At 41.5% G+C, this 19475-nt stretch overlaps 1 protein-coding gene across 5 annotated transcripts in view; it reads right to left on the bottom strand.

Moving 5' to 3' along the window:
• Nucleotides 1-19475, bottom strand: part of ERBB4 (erb-b2 receptor tyrosine kinase 4) — an 836864-nt gene that overhangs the window by 191667 nt on the left and 625722 nt on the right. For all 5 annotated transcript variants that reach the window (XM_081015663.1, XM_081015662.1, XM_081015664.1 and 2 more), the window contains 4 exons: nucleotides 14453-14579; nucleotides 9450-9523; nucleotides 8294-8384; nucleotides 4787-4986 (listed from right to left, as the gene is read on the bottom strand). In XM_081015663.1, the coding sequence (XP_080871789.1) occupies nucleotides 4787-4986; nucleotides 8294-8384; nucleotides 9450-9523; nucleotides 14453-14579 (492 nt within the window). The remainder of the gene's footprint in view (nucleotides 1-4786; nucleotides 4987-8293; nucleotides 8385-9449; nucleotides 9524-14452; nucleotides 14580-19475) is intronic.

Here is a 19475-nt window from a genome sequence, read left to right as displayed (position 1 = left end):
AGTGCCCATTCTGTGTTTTGATGGTGCACCATGTCACCAGCACCAAGTCAATGCTAAATAGCAGTCATGAAAGAAATATTAAGTTTTCTTTCTTTAAAATAAGGGGATCCTGGTAATGGTTTCTGATATTATCCGTTCCTCATTATCTAAGTATACTGAGGTCTAACTGAAAGTTAAAGATATTGATGACAAATCTCTCTCCATAGTTTCAGGTCACTTCCGTTCTCTCAGCTCTGCAAGTATAATTGATTTGTGGGGGGTGGTAAGGGAGGAGAACCCACAGTTCAGTAGTGAGCATATACTTCCGACACATAAGAATGCAGGTTCACGCTCTGGAACTTTCAATCAGAGTATCTCATGCAGCAAACTCAGGATGGGGTGGGTGGAATCACACCAGAGCAGGATGGGCACATGACCAGTTTTATAATGAATAATACTGTATGTAAATTATGCTTTAAATAAATAACCTTCAAAGGGCTGCCAGGGGCAAGTCCTCTACTTGAAGGAGTCCTCTGATTGAAGGGTCTGCTTGGTCAATGTTCAGTTTAAAGACCCCCCCCCCAAAAAAAAAAACTGTTAAAAGGGAGAACAGTGGTTCAGGCCATGAAGTTGCCCATCAACAGTTAGCACACTAGGACTGCCAACTGAGCGGGCACACAGAGGCCACTCTCTTCCCCTCTATAGTGAGATGAACTGTTCTTCTGAGTAAGTTGCAGTAATAATGCCTAAAGTCCATCTACACACATAAATCAGGAGACACAATTTCTATGCAGGTGTATGTCCTCATTTGTCCTCTTATTTGATTTTGAGGGTTTTTTTGGTTTTTCGGAGGTGCCTGAGATCCCAAAAAGATGGCAGCAGCCAAGGCAGACAGTGGTAGGCTAAGCAGACCAAGAACCTGACTCAGCTCAAGACAACTTTATAGGCTTCTCTTTCCCCTGTATATCTAGGTTCAGGCAACCAAAGAGCTACACCCCCACCCTGAAATCTCTCCTCGTTCCTTAAATTCATCCCCTCAAGGGTTCTGGGACTCCCTGAGGTTACAGGTGTGTATTTGTGGAAATAAGAACTTAAGCTTCACTATCAGTTATAACAGATGTTTGCGTATGCGTTTGGAGGGCATTTCTCTCTGTAAACATCTTCGAAGTTAGTCTCTCTGGACTGGATTGAATTTCCATCATATAAGGCTGACGGCTCTGTGGTACAGCTTTCATTTAAGGGTCTAGATATAAATTAAAGGGCCATGATTGATGCTAGTTCTCAATGATTTTTAATAAGAAATCTGCAGCATTTGTGCTTCAAAATAAAGATTAATAGTTTTAAATCGTTTGTAGGGAAGTGCAATTAAGCACAGAATCATAGAATCGTAGAGTTGGGGGGAACCCCAAGAAGAAGAAGAAGAAGAAGAAGAAGAAGAAGAAGAAGAAGAAGAAGAAGAAGAAATTCTTTATACCCCGCCCATCTGGCTGAGTTTCCCCAGCCACTCTGGGCGGCTTCCAATCAAGTGTTAAAAACAATACAGCATTAAATATTAAAAACTTCCCTAAACAGGGCTGCCTTCAGATGTCTTTTAAAAAGAAGATAGCTTCCTTCACATCTGAAGGGAGGGCGTTCCACAGGGCAGGCGCCACTACCGAGAAGGCATTCTGCCTGGTGCCCTGTAACCTCACTTCTCGCAATGAGGGAATGGATAGAAGGCCCTCGGAGCTGGATCTCAGTGTCCGGGCTGAACGATGGGGGTGGAGACGCTCCTTCAGGTATACAGGACCGAGGCCATTTAGGGCTTTAAAGGTCAGCACCAACACTTTGAATTGTGCTCGGAAACGTACTGGGAGCCAATGCAGATCTCTCAGGACTGGTGTTATGTGGTCCCGGCGGCCACTCCCAGTCACCAGTCTAGCTGCTGAATTCTAGATTATTTTCAGTTTCTGGGTCACCTTCAAAGGTAGCCCCACGTAGAGTGCATTGCAGTAGTCCAAGCGGGAGATAACTAGAGCATGCACCACTCTGGCAAGACAGTCTGTTAGCAAGAATGGCGTGGTACTATTACTTCCCTTGATCTGGACACTATACTTCTGTTTATGCAGCCGAGAATGGCATTAGGTTTGTTGCTGTTTTTCCTGCTGCAACACACTGGTGACTCGTGTTAAGCTTGTGGTCTACACACATGGAAGGCCTGTCCTTGTGCTGCCGTCCTCCAGACCTCTCATAGAGGAGGCAGAAGAAGAAGGGCCTCTGATGATGATTTCAGGGTCTGGGTAGGTTCATATGGGGGAGGTGGTCACTGAGGCCTTCCTGGTCGGTCACTACCAGGTCAGACCCCAAACACACATATGAGAAATTAATATTTTTTTGTGCCGACATGCATCATTTTACTTTTGTTTACACTTAATTACATTGGCCATTTTACCACCCATCCACTCAGTTTGGAGATGTCGTTTTGAAGCTCTTCACAATCTCTTTTTGCTGACTGAAAAATTTAGTATCACCAGCAAAAGTGGCCACCTCACTGCTCACTCTACATCATTTGTGAAGTTCAAAATCATAGTACCAATCATTGGGGGACTCCACTTTCTATACACCTGCATTGGGAGAACTGTCCACTTATTCCTACTCTTTGCTTCTTGCAATTTAACCAACTTGTGATTCACAAGAGGACCTCTTCTCTTGTTCCTTGACTGCTAAGCTTTCTCAGGAGTCTTTGGTGAGGTACTTTGTTGAAAGCTTTTTGAAAGTCTAGGTACACTGTGTCAGCTGGATCACCTCTATCTATATGCTTGTTGACACTCTCAAAGAAAGGCTTGTGAGAAAGGACTTTCATACGCTGCTGCCTTTTTCAGGCTGTTCAAACTGCAGATGCTTCTTTGAAATCACTAACAATAAGATGAAATCTTCATCAAGTCACGTTCTTTTTCCTTTGAAGATCTGAATGCAGGTACCTAGTAAATGTAGTTTGAAATATCATAACATTTGTGGCTCTTTCACTCATGTAAGAAGCAACTGTATCTCTATATTTAATGGAGGGTTCCAAAATGCTCCATGAATGTGATCCAACATAGTGTCAATCAGATGTCCACGATGAACTGCCATATGCGAGGAGACTCCATCTACCTAAACCAGCTCACGGACCTTGGAATTCAAATTCTAAACGTGGTAGTGTCCATTCTCAGCCTGGCCCCCAAATGCCCAGCAATCAAATGACCAAGGCAATCACAGCCTGGCCATTGCAGCTAAGAGGCAGGGAGTCCATGAAGTGATCAAAGAGAAGATGGAAAGTCCAACAAGGAGAAAGGAGGATAATCTGACAGAGTATACAGCCCATTTTGCTGTTGGAGCCTCTGCTAGCAGCATAATAACTCCTGGCAAAAATGTTGTCTATCCTTTTTGGGTGAAAAGCACAGGAATATTCGACCCATCCTAATGAGAAAACTTGTGTTTTTAAATAAAGCAGAAGGGGTTTAATTGAATAACGCTATTAAAGATCTATGAATCCAAATTCAAATTTTAAATCCTGCCCCCAACACTCAAATAATTCCTCTAAAGACACCCAGTCCTTCTGTGACTTCAAAACAACTAAGCCAGTGGCAGCTTAGGGGCTGCAGTGACAGCTGCAGTGACAGCACCTAACAGTATTCAGACAGCTGGCAAGGCCAACACACACACCTAAAGTGCCCCAGGGGCTGATGCCTACACTGCTGCCCACTGGCACTGCAGCCAGCATGAGCCACCTTGGCAGCGCTGCCCCCACTCCCCTTAGAGGGGCTTACCTGATGTGGTACTGCTGGTACTGCATTGCAGGAGATATAGTAAAAGTAGCTGTCTGCCACTGACTGGGGACGAGTAAGTGCTTTGCTCCCCTTCCAGTGGCACTGGCTTCACACGCTGGGCAAGTCCATATGGGGAGAGGGGGTGACTGACTGCTGGCAACAGCACCCACATTTGAGCTCCATGTGGCCTAAATTGTGATGGTTGGCAGCAGCAATTCCTACAGGGCCCTGGGGATTCTAGGGGGCGTAGCTGTGACACTGAGGGCTTAGGCTCACTTACCTTTCCTCCACTCTTTCAAGGCATGGTCTGAGCACCCTCTTTTTTGTTCTGGAGCTTTCCCTGCAAAATCCCGCTCTTTAAAGCTCAAAGTCAAATTGACATTTGCTCTGATTCAGCTTTAAAGAGCAGATTTTTGCAGGCAAAGTTCTAGAACAGAAAAAGAAAAAAACTGCTTGGACACAGAGCATTAAAGCACAGACCTCTGCCTGGAAACAGCAGGGCAAAAGAGGTGGATAAGCCCCGACCTGCAGAGACACATTAGAAGGTACATTGAGGGTGAAGTCCAAGGACAATGAGGAACAATGGGAAAGGCTCAAGGATATTGAAAGCCATAGCCCATTCGTATATTCATGTCTGTGGTGTCGCAGGCAATGTACATGCAGCACGTTTATATAAGTGCAGTTATCCTGTGATGGGTCTTCGTGAAGATTGCTGGCTTGGGAAAGGGAGTGCTTTCCTGTGACATTCTCCAGTATATTTGCTTAAATTGAAATGAACTAGACTGCCACCTTTAACCTGAGTTTTACTTATACAATAAAGCTGAATATTGGTACAATCATTCAACATTATGCCCTCTTCTATAAAACAGCAAATAATTAGTTTCCTAATGATTTTTCCAGTAACAATTCTATTAAAATATTGCTTCTGTGTCATTACCAAAGCAATAGGTGCTTTGTTTATTTCTGTACAGGTAGACAAGCTTCCATATTCTTCAAAATGCAAGGAGAATAATACTTACTGCAGTTTTCAGCCTTCTTATTTCTGTGGATCACAGTCTTTTGATTAGGAGTGCTGAAGAGACTGGTCCAGTTGATGGTGTGATAGTAGCACAAGTTACTATTGTCTGTTATGTAGATGTTGCCAGCACTGATATGCTTCAGGGACTGGAACTGTAGAGATCTAATTCCCTGCTGCTTGAGAATAAGCAAAGAAAGGCCACTGGAGGAGGAAACAAGAACAGAATAGTAAATAGGCACACAGAGATATATAGAGGCACGCATATATTGTGGGAACTTGCTTTGTTGCTTAGATACAACTATCGCATGCAAGCAAAGGGCCAGAAATGGAAAAGATGGGAAAGTAATCTAATTTGAGCCCCTACTCTCCACGCTTTGACCCATCCAGAGTATAATGTGCCACAAGCAGAGAGCAAGTGCTAACACAGTGCGCAAAGCCACAGGTGCTCAAAGGTACAGAGCAAAGAACAGTCCAGATGTTTGAGGCAAGGCAGGTAGGCACAACACCTAAATATTAGCTTTGGGGAGAACAACATGATCAATGATTACTTGTTTATCCAAAGTGGAATGCATTTGGGCATTAATGATGGCTTTTAAAAATTGCTCTTGGAATGCACAGGAATGTGATCATGTTGTGAAATGAATTGCAGCGGCCTCTGCAACCCTTGCTCCAATCACGATGAGATCCAACTGCAGAGTGTACTCATTCACTATTAGCGCACATAATGAATATTTTCCCCATATTGGGACAGAGAAAAGGCTCAAACTGACTGTTGTTGGCATCCATCTGTCTTGGGAGACAATCAAAGAGTGCACCTTTGGGGATGAAGACAAACTGTTGGAGACAAACTGCTGTGGCTGTAGAGACCGATATGGGAGAGACATGTTTTGTTGCAGCTGGGGCAGATGAAGGCATCTGGTTGCGCTGTTGCAGATGCGCCATGTCATTTATTCTTTCTGCTCTCTTCCCATTCCTTTTCTGATCATTGCTGTGGATACATGGCCTGACTGATTGTCTCCAGCTGTTGTGGTCGTCTGCAAGGGATTCCCACATAGCGGGGTTAACATTGCCAGCCTTCCTGTCATGTTTGCAGACATCTTTGTAACACAGAGTTTCTCTGCCAACGGGCTGGTGCCTGAAGCCAGCTCTCCTCAGAGCACGTCCTGGGGGATCCTGCCGTCTTCTATTCTGTGGACATGAGCAAGCCAGCACAGATGTTGCTGAGACAGGAGTGTGAACATGCTGGGAATGTGGGCTTGGGAGAGCACATCTTTGTTTGAGTCTCTGTCCTGCCATGTGATGCCCAAAATCTTTCTGACACAGCACATGTGGAAGGTGTCGCTCCTGATGGGTATAAGTTGACCATGTCTCCCTACCATAAAGCAGCAGGCTCAACAAGCAAGCTGGGCAGGGCTTCATCTTGGTATTGGTAGTTAGCTTCACAGTCTCCCATACCCTTTTGAAGAGGCAAGCTTTCAGAATATTTAGAATTAGCCAAATTGAAAGATATAATAAGACAAAAACCAAAAAATGAAGTGAAAAAGGAATGGAAGTGTCTAAATGAATACCTTAAAAGCCAAGCTTTGAGGACAGAAATCTGCCTGAGTCTGGAATAACCTTGTGAAGTGAAAGGATAAGAAAGAGGGATTTATATCGGGATGCTAGACTAGAGATGTTAAGGAACACAGGAAAACAGGAAGACACAATGAGAGGTAAAGGAGGTGCTGTGGGATTGGTGGAAGTCAATATTTGTTTTTCTTTTTAGTGTTTATATTATTAACTTGTAAGATATGGATTTGTGGTGGGGTTTTTTGAAGGTCAGTTTTTGTGTTTTGTGTATTGTTATTTTTCAATATTTTTCATGTTGCTGTTGTGTGGAAAATACTAATAAAATTTTCAATTATTAAAAATAAAAATGAAAATGAAAAATGAAGAGGCAAGCCATTGCCATAGCTGCCTTGCAAATACACTTGTCTAGCTCTGTGTTGATGGAGAGAATGCTAGTTATGGTGGAGCCCAGGAAGACAAAAGCATAGACTACCTCAAGTGTGTGGTCACCAACACTGATGCTTGGAGCGCTGACTATGTCCTGACTGTGAACCAGTCATATAACTACAAATGCTTCACTGTTGACCATTGTTGAGGCAAATGCTAAGCAGAAAGGCCCCATGGGGCTGAAGCAGAACCACTCTCTGTCTTGCCACCTTATTCAGGTGTGATGGAATAGGGGGCGATCATTTTTGATGTTTGGGCGTCTGTGTGTTCCATGAACCTTCCCTTTGCCCTTTTGCTTGCTTTTGCTTGCTTGCTTTCTAAAATGTCCAAGTGTGTGAGCTATCATTATCTTAAGAGATATGCACCCTCCCTCTCTGCCAGATTGCTTGGTCTTTGAGGGCTTTATACTACCAGAGTCACATTCATAGCATATGTGTGTAAATGAAAGTCAAATTATTAATTCCAAAGAGATTCTCTGCTCCTTTGCTTAAGATGATGATTTTCTTGGCAGCCAGTCATTTTCGTAGCATCAAGCAAAAATTCTCAACTGTGAAGTGGAGATAACTTTGTTGAAGTGGAGAGTCTAAAGTTTGAGAAGCTAAAGTAGTTTATGAGAAACCAGTACTCTGCAGATTTATTTGATATCTTAAAAAAAACCCCCAAGATAATTATTTTCCAGCTGTTCTTGATGAAAACCAATACCACAAAAGCCAGCACGAGACTGTAATTCAAATCTCAAGGTTTCACTGTTATTTATAATCTGCTTTGGCCATTGTTTACAACACATACAGAGCCCCTTGACTGATTAATTACATTTTGCTCTGTGGGCCATGGTATATATTACACAGATAGATTGTTTCACGCCCATTCTGTTTTGGTGTTCTCTCTCCCAACAGGAACTTTTCCTGTGCATCGGCTTTCATATCAGAACATGTTTCTTAAAAATGGAACACGCAAGTTATTACAAATCTCATATTCAGTAATGCCTGTGCAAACACCACTGTGATCTCTGGCATTTTTGTGTCCTTTTACTTTTTGTGACAAAAAAAATAATTCCATATCAGAGCAACAAAAGACTGGTTCACACATCATACTGTGCTAGACTGTGGCTTAGAAAGAACATGTGAGCATGCTGGCTCTCAGAGAGAAGACTGCAGCTACTTTGCTCCTTCCTGGTCATTCGTGTGTTGCGCTGCCCTGCCCTGAGCTAAGCCAAGGTTCTGCCTAGTGTGGTGTCTGAACTCATGGTCCTGGTTTAGCTCTCCTGGACAAACCATGAGCCATGTGTCCACTGATGTCCACATGTACCACAAGAGTTTAGCAAGGGGGCCTTCTCATGTACAGTTTAGATAGGCGTGCATGGGTATTTATGGGTATTGATGTATGAGGTGGGACAAAGATATTATCCAGACCCCAACATCATACTCTGTGATAAATTTATTTAATAAACTCGATCTGTGAACATTGATTTTAAAAGTGAAAATGCTAAGAAAAACAAAGCAGCTTAGCCCACCTGTATAGTGCTCTTCCACCGATAGTAACTAGGTTAGAAAACACACTGAAATCGGTCATGTTTTCAGGCCATGATTGTATATTCAGGAATCCTAAAGAGGATAAAACCAGAAATATTACAGAAAGTCCTCACTGCAGTCACAGCTTCACTACAGACTTGAAATCTGACCATGCAAAAGAGCGGAAGGAAGGCCATGCCTGCCTAGCCTTGGAATTTATACCACGTTCTTTGGCATCTTGTGTGACAACACACGCCGCTGCCCAGGATGAGGAACCTGTGGCTGTCCAGATGCTGCTGGACTCTGACCCCCATCAGCTGATGGTCTGGGATGATGGGACCTGTAGTTCAGCAACATCTGGAAGGCCAGAGGTTCCCCATCTCTGCTTTGAAGGCTAATAAGCTTTCATAGGCCATTTTGATTTCTGAGCTGAAGGGCCAAATAGTGCCCATCCCTCCTGTTCCATGTATAGAAAGTGAACTAACTGACATTTGAACCTCCCCTTCATCCCTGGCAACTGGACAGTGTCCCTCAGCCACTGCCTTGCTAAGGAAGTGCAGACCAGGCCATAAAACACGCAGAGCTCTGTCCTCTAACATCTTGGCACTGTGACCTGCCCTCTGGCATCTGCCGCCTGAGGCAACCACTCCATGCCCTGGGCTTCATCTGAGGAAGTCGTTTCATGGAGAAGTTTCCTGAACTCCTGTCTGGGTGTTGGCCCCACAGCTGCACTGAGTTCCTTAGTAGCACAAGTTGATAGGGCATCATCCTGTGCCTTTTACCTCGTGCACTGAAATAGAGCACCCTGTCACTGAAACAACCGTTTTAAGGACATTGCCTTGATAAACCAGTGGATCAGTAGTAAGCTTTCAACACAGCCAGCTTAAAAGCACAGAGAAAGGCAACGATAACATTGTTGTTGATGATGAGGATAATAATTTGTATTTATATGCTGTTTTAAAATATTCAATCCACTTCGCTTACAGCAATCACTACAACAATATTCACTGCCATCTTGTAAATTTATGGTTGAGGTAAAATTTGTACTACAAACCTCTTTTTCATGCTACACTGTTACCTCAGCTCATTTATGTAAGCAGTAGCTTTTCTAAAAAATGGAAAAAACACAAATGATGTAGTATCATAATTGTAGGTTACCTGTTATCTCTCTCACTGTTTGAAAGACATTTAAATTCTGAGGGTCAATTGCTTCTATTGTGTGATAGGGGTCCCTGGAAGAGAATAACAACACATTGTCAAGATGTGAATATGGAAGAATGGTGAATGATTCCCACCATATCCTGGGAGTAGAAAACTAGCTTTGCCTTTCTTCTTCCTGAAGTGGATGCCCAGGAGAGCACTGCTAACAGAGCTTAGAGCTCCCAACAGATGGATCACAGAGACAGTGACTTGACTGCCATTTTGGAGGAACCCCTAATATAGTAGGTCATTTCAATGTACACATTTTCTGGTTGTTATTTGGCCAAATGATCTGGTCATTGGCCTATCCAATTCCTTCTCCAGACTTTTTCATGTATGGTGGAGCAAGGCAAGAGAACATGGGGGTGGCTGCTGGCAAGAGGCAGGATGGAGGCTCAGTGTGGAGGGGGAAGGAGGCAAAGGGGTGGCTGAGAGAGGGGAGAAGGCTTGTGTGTGGAGTCTGGGGACTCCAATTAGCTTGCAATAAGTCCTGGAAATAGTTTGGCTTATTTCCCAATAGAATTTGAAGAAAAACCACAAGGACAAAACCTGAAAATCAAAAATGGAGGAAAGGTGGCTTGGTGGTGCACCTTCTAGAAAGAATATTAAAATTGGAAGAATGTGAGCAAGCATCCTTCTCTCTTTCCTTTCAGCTCACAGTCTTGGCCACTGCACTGCAACAGTTCTCACTCTTTGCAATTAAGGTGTGGTTTGTTTTGAGAGCAGGACTTATGCCTCCTTTCAGTAAGCTTTGAACTGATTTGACACAGCCAGTCTTAAAAGCCAAAGACTCTTGTGCCAATTAATGTAGGACACCCTGAAATAAAAAAGACAAGCAAAAGCATCCTGTGAAAAGTGCACATCTATTTTTGGGGTGGGGAAGCCTTCACAGAAAAGTATGCAAATAAATAACTTTTATTACCCTTTAGAGTCAGGCTCTACTTTTCTTGTAGAAGCCTGTGATTATAATAATAATAATAATAACACACTTGGAAGACTGTGAGAGGCATATAGTAGGCAACTCTTTTTCTGCCCTTCAGAAGTCCAGAAAGAGTATAGGAAACAGTTGGACAAGACTTGCAGACAGGACTTATGGACTCAGTTTTACATTTACAATTTATAGTGAGGTTAGCAGGAGGGAAATGGAATATTCAAAGAAAGCCCAAAGGATTAGCCAAATATTATACAATTAATTCTTGTGGTTTAGGCCTCCCTCACCCCCCACCATGGCTTACAATCTGTTTCATGCAACCAGGATTTATCCAGGATTATCGTTTTTAATTACACTTTCTGCTCAGTGTGAAGCTCCCAAGAAAGGACTGCCAGCGGAAAGGCAGGGGTCTGCTTCAAGGCAAGGCATGAAAAGTTCAAACCTGTGTGCACATCTTTAGTAAAGGCACGGCATGACAGAGTGACTCAGATCGTGTTTTGCTGTGATGTCTGAACTCACAAATCCTGCAAACCAGACTTGGAAACCACAGTTTGAAGTGGGATTACAAGAAATGGCTTCTGCTAAGGACAGCTTGATGTGATTTCTTAATTTACACACTGTATTTACCATTGTTACTTTGCCACAGGAGAATAGTGTACCATGAGCAGAATGGTGTGGCTGGTGAGCAGATGGAAAATGAAAGTAGCTTTAAGCTAAGGGTGCCTGTCAAATTCACTTCAGCTGAATACCTCCAGAACTTTCAGAGTTCCAGATTACCTGGTCTTGTTCTGAAAGTGGAACTGATGCACTAGGAAACATACAGTATACTGTTCCATTCAGAGCACCATACACAGGTGGTATATTTCTTTCCTTCCTTTTCACTCCTTTACATTAACAGTGTGTAGGTTCTCCACCTAGATATAATGCCTCAACAAGAAAACATTATTTGCCTTTAGGTACAGTTGATTCACTTTTTTTTCCTAATGGGGTACCCCCAGAATACAGCATAAAGCACAGCACAAAAGAATATTGATTCATCTATGCATACAAGCACACCAAGGTTGATTTTTATTCTGCCCTTTCAATATGCCCATTTGCATTGGCAACAGAAAGGGAGAACAAAAGAACCTGGATGTTGTGGTAAACTGTGCAACTCCCAGTTCCAGAATTTTAGACTTTTCCAAGTTGAAAAGAACACAAGGAGTGTAGCATGGAGCAGAGTGAACCCACAGAACAAAAAAGTAATGGTAAATCTGCTCATACCCACGTGCACAAGCTGTTATTTATGTCTTGTTTTTATCTGTATGGGCCTATGGCCGTAATAAATATTATTATTATTATTATTATGCTCATCCTTAACCTAAACCAAAGTTTGCCAGTATGTTTTGAAGTTCAAACAATAGGTTGGGTTCGAGACTATGGTTAGCACTGCAAACCAACAAATGACAAAAACTTGAGTGACAACCTATAGCAGCACCAGTGAAGTTTACATAGCTTACAATAATTTCAGCAAAAACTGCAGTGATCAGATATATATTATTGTATTAAATAACAGCCCCAGGATTAGCCTGAACCAAGTTGGCAGAAGCACTGGATTTGCACAGATCTGACCTTGCCACTGCCTCACTCCTCTCCCTCTCTGTCCCAGCATGCAGCAGTGACTCAGCCTGTGGGACCTTTTACAACTTCTAATTTCTCTGCTTTACAAACGTTGTGTGGAACCAGCCAAGAACCCAAATGAGTACCCTGAGCATGTTTATGGAATCAACCAAGAATGATCATCCCCGCTCCAAATCTAATAATCCCGAGACCTGACAGTAGCTGATGGAGCACCTTGAAATTAGTGGCATGAAAGGGGCTTTGAAGCATGATATATGCTAACTTTGTCCATGTATATATACTTTTGATACTGAAGATAGAAATTTGTACATTGGGGTTAAAGGCATGTTCTGCTATCCTGAGGCAAACTCCGTGCCTAATGAATGAACTAGTAGATTATGGTTGTGACCAGTGCTATTTTTCTAGAAAAAGAGGTGCCGGAACTCACTATGAACACCTCCCTTGTTCTCTTAGAATGGCAATGGCGCCCACCTGAGAGGGGCCAGAACTGAAAAAAAGCCTTGGTGGTGACTCTTCTTACAAAGAAGTGCAGGAAAATAAATATGTGGTACAGTACATCATTCACATTCTTCTGCATTATAGAGATGTGAAAGGCCTCTCTTTGAGAGCAGGGGAGCCACTTCCAATTAGCATAAACAATTTGGGTTAGATGGGCAAATAATTTAACTTGGCATAAAGCAGCCTCCTAATGTTTCAAGGCTGCCTTCCATTTAATAAGTTTAAATATATATTGATTTTTTTTAACATTAGCTATTAAGAGAGTCCCTAATATTATATACTAGAAAGTTCCCTATTATTTAAATGTTGAATAACAGAGTTAATCCTGAATGCAAGAATATGTTCAAATACTCTAAATTAACATTATGAACAGCCAATATATATTCCAGGTTACCATTTTACACTGTCAACTTTTTATAATGTACAGTTCAGTTTTACTTTTCTTATAACTTCAAGATTGTACATAAACTTCGTAACAATAATATTTTAAGATCAAATTTAAATAATTTTAATCCCCTCTAAAACATATGATTTAAATATTGCTTTGATGTGATGCTGACAGTATATTAGGAGTGATGCTCTTCCAGGAGGTGGGGGGCACGTGGCATTTTGGACACAATAAGAAGGGCTGCAGGTAGGAGATCTGTATGCCTGACAACAGTGTTACACCTATTTTGTTGAAATGGCTCCGCTATGTTTTCCACCCATCTGCCTTAAAATTCAACTCAGTTAATTCCTAAAATTAATTTCAGATTAGGACATGTACAATTGGATGCCATTTGCAGTTTGCACCCACCCCACATTCTCTACTTACATGTTACCAGTGCACAGTGGTGCATATTCACACTGATTAAATCAGCACAAAAAGGCATCATTATGTGATCACATGATTAAAATAGGATTCCTTTTTGCACAGTGATGTAATCAATGCACATGGGCCCTGATGTGCATTGGTAAACTATAAGAAGGGCGAGGGCAAAAACTGAACACTGAAGCAAACTTCACATGCCCAGTGGTCTGGAAAAAAAATTAGGAAATCAAAGCAACATTAAAATTGACACATTGTTAGTGCAATGCCACTTTGGAAACAAGATTAGGTAATCTGTAACCTCAAAATCTGGAAAGTAATTTGGATGGGGAAATATTCAGAAGCATCCCTAGATGACAGGCCAGAACAAAGGAACAGAGGGCTCCTCCAGTCATGCCCTTGCAGACCCGACCTCAACCATTGAATCAGAGTTTTCAATCGAGTTTTCTCCAATTTATTAATAATGTACAGGTTTTCCAAGGGAAAGCAGAGAGGCAATGGCACAACTGCTTGAACTTGTGCTTTCTAAGTACAGAATAAGTGCAAGTCTGGATGAGTCCAGAGAGATAAACACAGGTGGAACTTGCATTGATGCTCCAAATGTTTATTTTGTTCATAATGCAGCATGCAAGAAAGGCAAGAACTGAAAAAAGGCAATAAGCTATTGTAAGTCCTTGCATGCCCTCTATAAGCCCTTTTATCTTCCCTGAGACTGGTCAATAAGTTTCCCACCACAGCATTCATTCATTCATTCATTCAACATGGGCTCACATTGTGCCTCAGCAGTCTTGGTCAGGTTTATCAAATTCTACAGACAGAAAGGCAAAGGCCATGCTAGCAATGGGGAGAACTTGGATTTCAATCCCACTATCTAGAAGTTAGTAGACATTACTCTTATGTCACAGGAGCCCATCCTCTAGACCACCAGAAAATCTGGGCCAAGCTGGAAAGAGCACAATACACAGCTCCATCTTATACAATTCTCAGAAGAAGCAATGCTGGCCTGATAGTCCATCCCAACATTTAGGGACCAAAAAAATGAAAATGAACAAACTAGGTGGGTCTGTTACTAAGATGCAGCATGTTATAATTATTTGCACTCACCCATGAATCCCAGTGACAAGGAAGATAAGGTTCCCATTGATCTTGGTACAGTTGACAAATTTGTCAATGTTGCTGGAGTCTACCGTTTGGGCATACATCAAACTTCCCGTACCGATGCCATCACATGCTGTAAAAATAAACAACTTTGTAAAAAATATGCATTCATATATTTGGATCTCTTGTAAATCACTGAGTGCATTACGCCATTGTGCTTGCACTGGCTTAAAATCAATGAGGCAGCGGGGAAGGGTAATTAATCCTGTTTTCCAGGAACTGGACTGAGAGCAAGGAGAGTCTGTCCATCTCAGACTGAGGAGCAAAGATCAGTCATAGAATGCTGAAACTCTGTGAAGCTACAGGTTCAAGTGGAAAGAAAACCCTCCCATAGATCTATGGACAGCAGATTATATATGAGACGTAGTTAAAGATAATATTGTAGAGGAGCTGAAAGGTCATGTGGAAGCAGGCTGGGAAATCCCTCATGCAAGGACAAAGGGCAGGGAGACAGATAGTCTGCAAGCAGTGGGAAAAAAAAAAAGTTAGGAAAGGGATTTGTGTTCTGAGAAGCCAAGGAGATAGTGATGACTAAATTTCATATGCTGATGAAATCACAGGCAGCTAAAGTCATCTATTTCCCCAGATTGTGGACTTCCGGAGGTGGCGCCATCGGTAATGGCTGCTTCTCTCTAACTCGGAGAGAACTGGCTTTACGGAATTTGGGTCCTGTCGCTACGGCGCAGCGGGGACCCCCAAATAAATCACAGGCGGGTGAAGCCTGTGACCGTGGGACTCAGCAGGTACCGTTTGCGCCCCCCCAATTGCTAAAGGAGCTCGGCAACGGGCTCTGGAGCGGAGCGGGGGTGGCGTGGTGCTGTGAGCAAATTGCTTCTTCCGTGGAGCGAAGCCGCGAAGCTGTTACCGGAGAGTGCTGCCTTTTTCCTGGGATAATCGGACTTTGAAAACAACTACCCGTGAGTAGGATTAAATTGGATTTAAAAGGAAAAAAAGCTAATTTGGCACGGAGCGGGGAAGGTACAACCAGGAAGTCTGCCTTCCCTGAATTGTAAATAGATCAAAGCAAAGAGACTTTAAAACGGAAACTCAGAAAGTTACTTGAAAAAGAGCTAAACTCTAACATCTTGAAAGTGGTTCCCCCTCCGGATTGCAGGAGAGGAGGGGGAAAAAGACTGAGCTGAATTTCCCTGCAGTAAAGAAGGGGAGAGGAAGGAAAAATTTACAACTTAAGATTTGGAACGGACTGCCTTAAAATAAAGGTGCATAGCGGAAAGTCTATTTTTGACAGCCAATTCTGCAAAAGGGATACAGTGTTTTTGAACCTCTTTTGGCTTGAAAGTAACTGTTTAAGTGCATCGAGACTGTGGATTTTTAAAGTAAATTGGGGGACTTATAAAGACTATCTTTGTTTTTAAAAGTTACAAGTTCTGACTGTTACTGTGTCCCCCTAGAGGAGGTTGGATATTGTTACAACAACAGTTACAATAACAGTGGGTTTAGAGGAAAATTCCATCCTATTTCAAAACAACTGACTGACTGTGGGAGTGACCTTGAATTTCTATGAGACTGTTATGGCAGATGATAAGGGGAAGTTAGAACCGCAGGAAAAAACTACTAGGTCTGGCAGACATTATCGGATAGATACTGCGTTGCCGCGAAGGGGCTCAACATCTGGAGCATCTGGAGCATCAGGGGTCCCACTCCCACAGTCCAAATCAAAAGTTATGTCATCAGAAGAAGTTTTGGCTCAGGCACTGGCAAAAATTAATGAATCTTTGGAAAGCCTAAGTAAACAAGTAACTGAGACAAATAGACAAGTAGCTGAAACAAATAGACAAGTAGTTGAGACAAACAGACAAGTTGTGGAAGCATCAAATAAAATTGATTTAAATACTGCAAGTATTAATACCTTGGGACAGAAGGTGAATGCCAATACAGAGACCATCGAAAAATTACTACAGGAATCTGCCTCGATTCGACAGACTGCAGAGGAAGCAAAAGTTATTGCAATTGCTACTCAAGAGAAAATTCCACCTGTATACAAGAAATTGGAGGACCACGATGTGACATTTTCTATGATCGAATTAAAAGATAGACAAAGAAATCTAAGAATCAGGGCTGTTCCAGAACGGGAGAAAGATAATTTGGCTGATTTTCTTACACAGGAATTTACAGATTTTTGGCAACTGGACCCGGGGAAGGAAGAATTTAAGATAGTGAATGCATTTAGGCTTGGAAGAAGACAAGGTAAGGGCAAGGTGAGAGACTGTTTGATTACCTTTCGAACAAAAGAAGAGAGAGATAAAATTCTGAATCTGCACTATCAAAAAACCTTGGAAATTGATGATTCAAGTTTAGTGATTTTTAAGGACATCCCAAAGCATCTGTTGGACTTAAGGTCTAATTACGGAGACCTAGTGACTTTGTTGAAAAGAAATAGAATTCTTTTCAGGTGGGAATTCCCGCAAGGCCTGTCCTTTAAATATAAAGGAAGAAAGATAAAAATAAAATCAGTTGAGGAAAAAGACAGATTTTTGAAAGACCACGAGGAAGATCTACTGAAAGAAGGGGAATCTGAAGAAGAACCAAAAGGCATACTAGACATATCAAATTTATCCTTTGGACTGCACGGTCCAGAAAAAGTGATACCTCCCACAGAACAAGAATTGGCACTCGGGGCAGTTGGAGGTAAAGTGAAGTAGCCCCCATCATGGCTCTGCAACTATTAAGCTGGAATTGTAATGGTTTGAATTCTCCTCGGAAAAGAAAAAGTGTGTTTCACTTATTAAAAAAAGAACAATTGGACTTGATTTGTCTACAAGAGACACATATAACAAGGGCACATAGGAAGTTATTGATTAATAAAAGATTAGGACAGGAGTTTGTTTCATCTGACAAAGTCAAAAAAAGAGGAGTTGTGATTTATGCAAAGGAGAGACTTTTACCGAAACTTATTTTTAAAGATGACCAAGGAAGATTTTTGGCAATTGAAATTCAACTACAAGGAGAGAAATTTTTAATTGTGGGAATTTATGCACCGAACGAGGGGAAATCTGAATTCTATAAAAAGTTTCATGAGACTCTACTGGATCATTTGGATTACAATTTGATTTTGATGGGGGACATGAACGGAGTAGTATCTACAAATATGGACAAGGCACAAAGACAAGGATGGTAGACTACCGAAAACATTTTTTGAGATGACAGACAATATGGATTTAGTGGACATCTGGAGGGTAAAGAACCCCCTGGGAAGAGAAGGAACCTTCTTTTCTGAAGCCAAGATGACATGGACTAGAATTGACCAAATATGGATAACTAGAGGAATGGCACCAAAGATAAAGAAAGTAGAAATCTGCCCAAAAACCTGTTCCGACCACAATGCTGTAAGGATGGAGATGAAACAAACAACAACCGGATCCTTCAGATGGAGGATGAATGACACCTTATTTAGAGATGAAGAAGTTTATAAAAAGGCCCAAAAAACTTTGAGAGATTATTTTGAAATAAACATGAACACTAATGTAGAAAAAAGAGTAATCTGGGACGCAAGCAAAGCTGTAATGAGAGGGTTTTTGATACAACAGAATGCAATAAAGAAGAGAAGTCAAAATGAAAAGAAAGACAAAATTTTGGAAAAAATAAAAGAAGGTGAGAAGAAATTGAGAGCAAAACCAAAGTCCCAGGAGATTTTGAGAGAAATAAAATTATATCAAGTACAATATATGGAAATGATGAATCAGGAAATAGAATGGAAAATCAAACAAATGAGACAAAAAACATTTGAATCAGCTAATAAATGTGGAAAACTGTTGGCCTGGCAAATGAAAAAAAGACAAAAATTAAATACCATTATAAACCTAGAAGTGGAAGGAAAGGGTATACATAATCCAAATGAGATCAGAAACTGCTTCCAGAGGTACTTTAAACAATTATACACACAAGGGCCACAGAAGGAAATGGACATAGACCAATTTTTGAAGACAAATGGCCTACAAAAAATCTCCCAAGAAAGTAAATTAATGCTGAACTATAAAATATCTGAACAGGAAGTAGAAGGTGCCATACAAAATATGCAATTGGGCAAATCTCCAGGACCGGATGGGCTGACTTCCAGATACTATAGATCTCTGAAAGAGTGGTTATTGCAACCTTTGAAGGAAGTCTGTAATGAAATATTGGAGGGGAAAAGGGCACCAGAATCGTGGAAAGAGGCGTATATTACACTTATACCGAAAACAGAGACTGAAAAGACTCAGCTTAAGAACTACCGCCCTATATCATTACTTAATGTGGATTACAAAATTTTTGCAGACATTTTGGCCAAGAGATTGAAAAAAGTATTGATGGAAGAGATTCATAAAGACCAAGCGGGCTTTCTCCCGGGAAGACACCTGTCCGATAATTTGAGGAATATAATTGATATTTTGGAAAAACTAGAAGTGAACATAAACACTAAAGCAGTATTGATATTTGTCGACGCGGAGAAAGCTTTTGATAATATCTCTTGGAGTTTTATGAAGAAGAACTTGCATGGGATGGGGGTAGGCCAAGGCTTTGAAAATGGTATAGGTGCAATATACTCTGAACAAAAGGCTAAATTAATTGTAAATAATGTGGTTACGGAAGAATTTAAGATAGAAAAAGGGACACAACAGGGGTGCCCAATTTCCCCACTGCTTTTTATATCGGTCCTGGAGGTTCTGCTAAATATGAGTAGAAAGGACCGGTTGGTTAAGGGCATACAGGTCAGAGCTAAACAGTATAAACTGAGAGCATTTGCAGATGACCTAGTATTGACGCTACAGGAGCCAGAATCTAGCACTAAAAGAGTTTTAGAATTAATTCAGGAATTTGGTCAGGTGGCAGGTTTTAAATTGAACAAGTTAAAAACTAAGGTTTTAGAGAAAAACTTAACACCGATTGAAAGAGAGAGGCTTCAGAATGAGACAGGATTGAATGTGGTAAAGAAAGTGAAATACTTGGGGATTAATATGACAGCCAAAAA

The sequence above is a fragment of the Podarcis pityusensis genome (assembly GCF_964106645.2).
Source record: "Podarcis pityusensis genome assembly, chromosome: 1".
Lineage (NCBI taxonomy): Eukaryota > Metazoa > Chordata > Lepidosauria > Squamata > Lacertidae > Podarcis > Podarcis pityusensis.
Note: the sequence above shows the minus strand (reverse complement) of the source record. Positions and strands in the feature narration are given on the sequence as shown.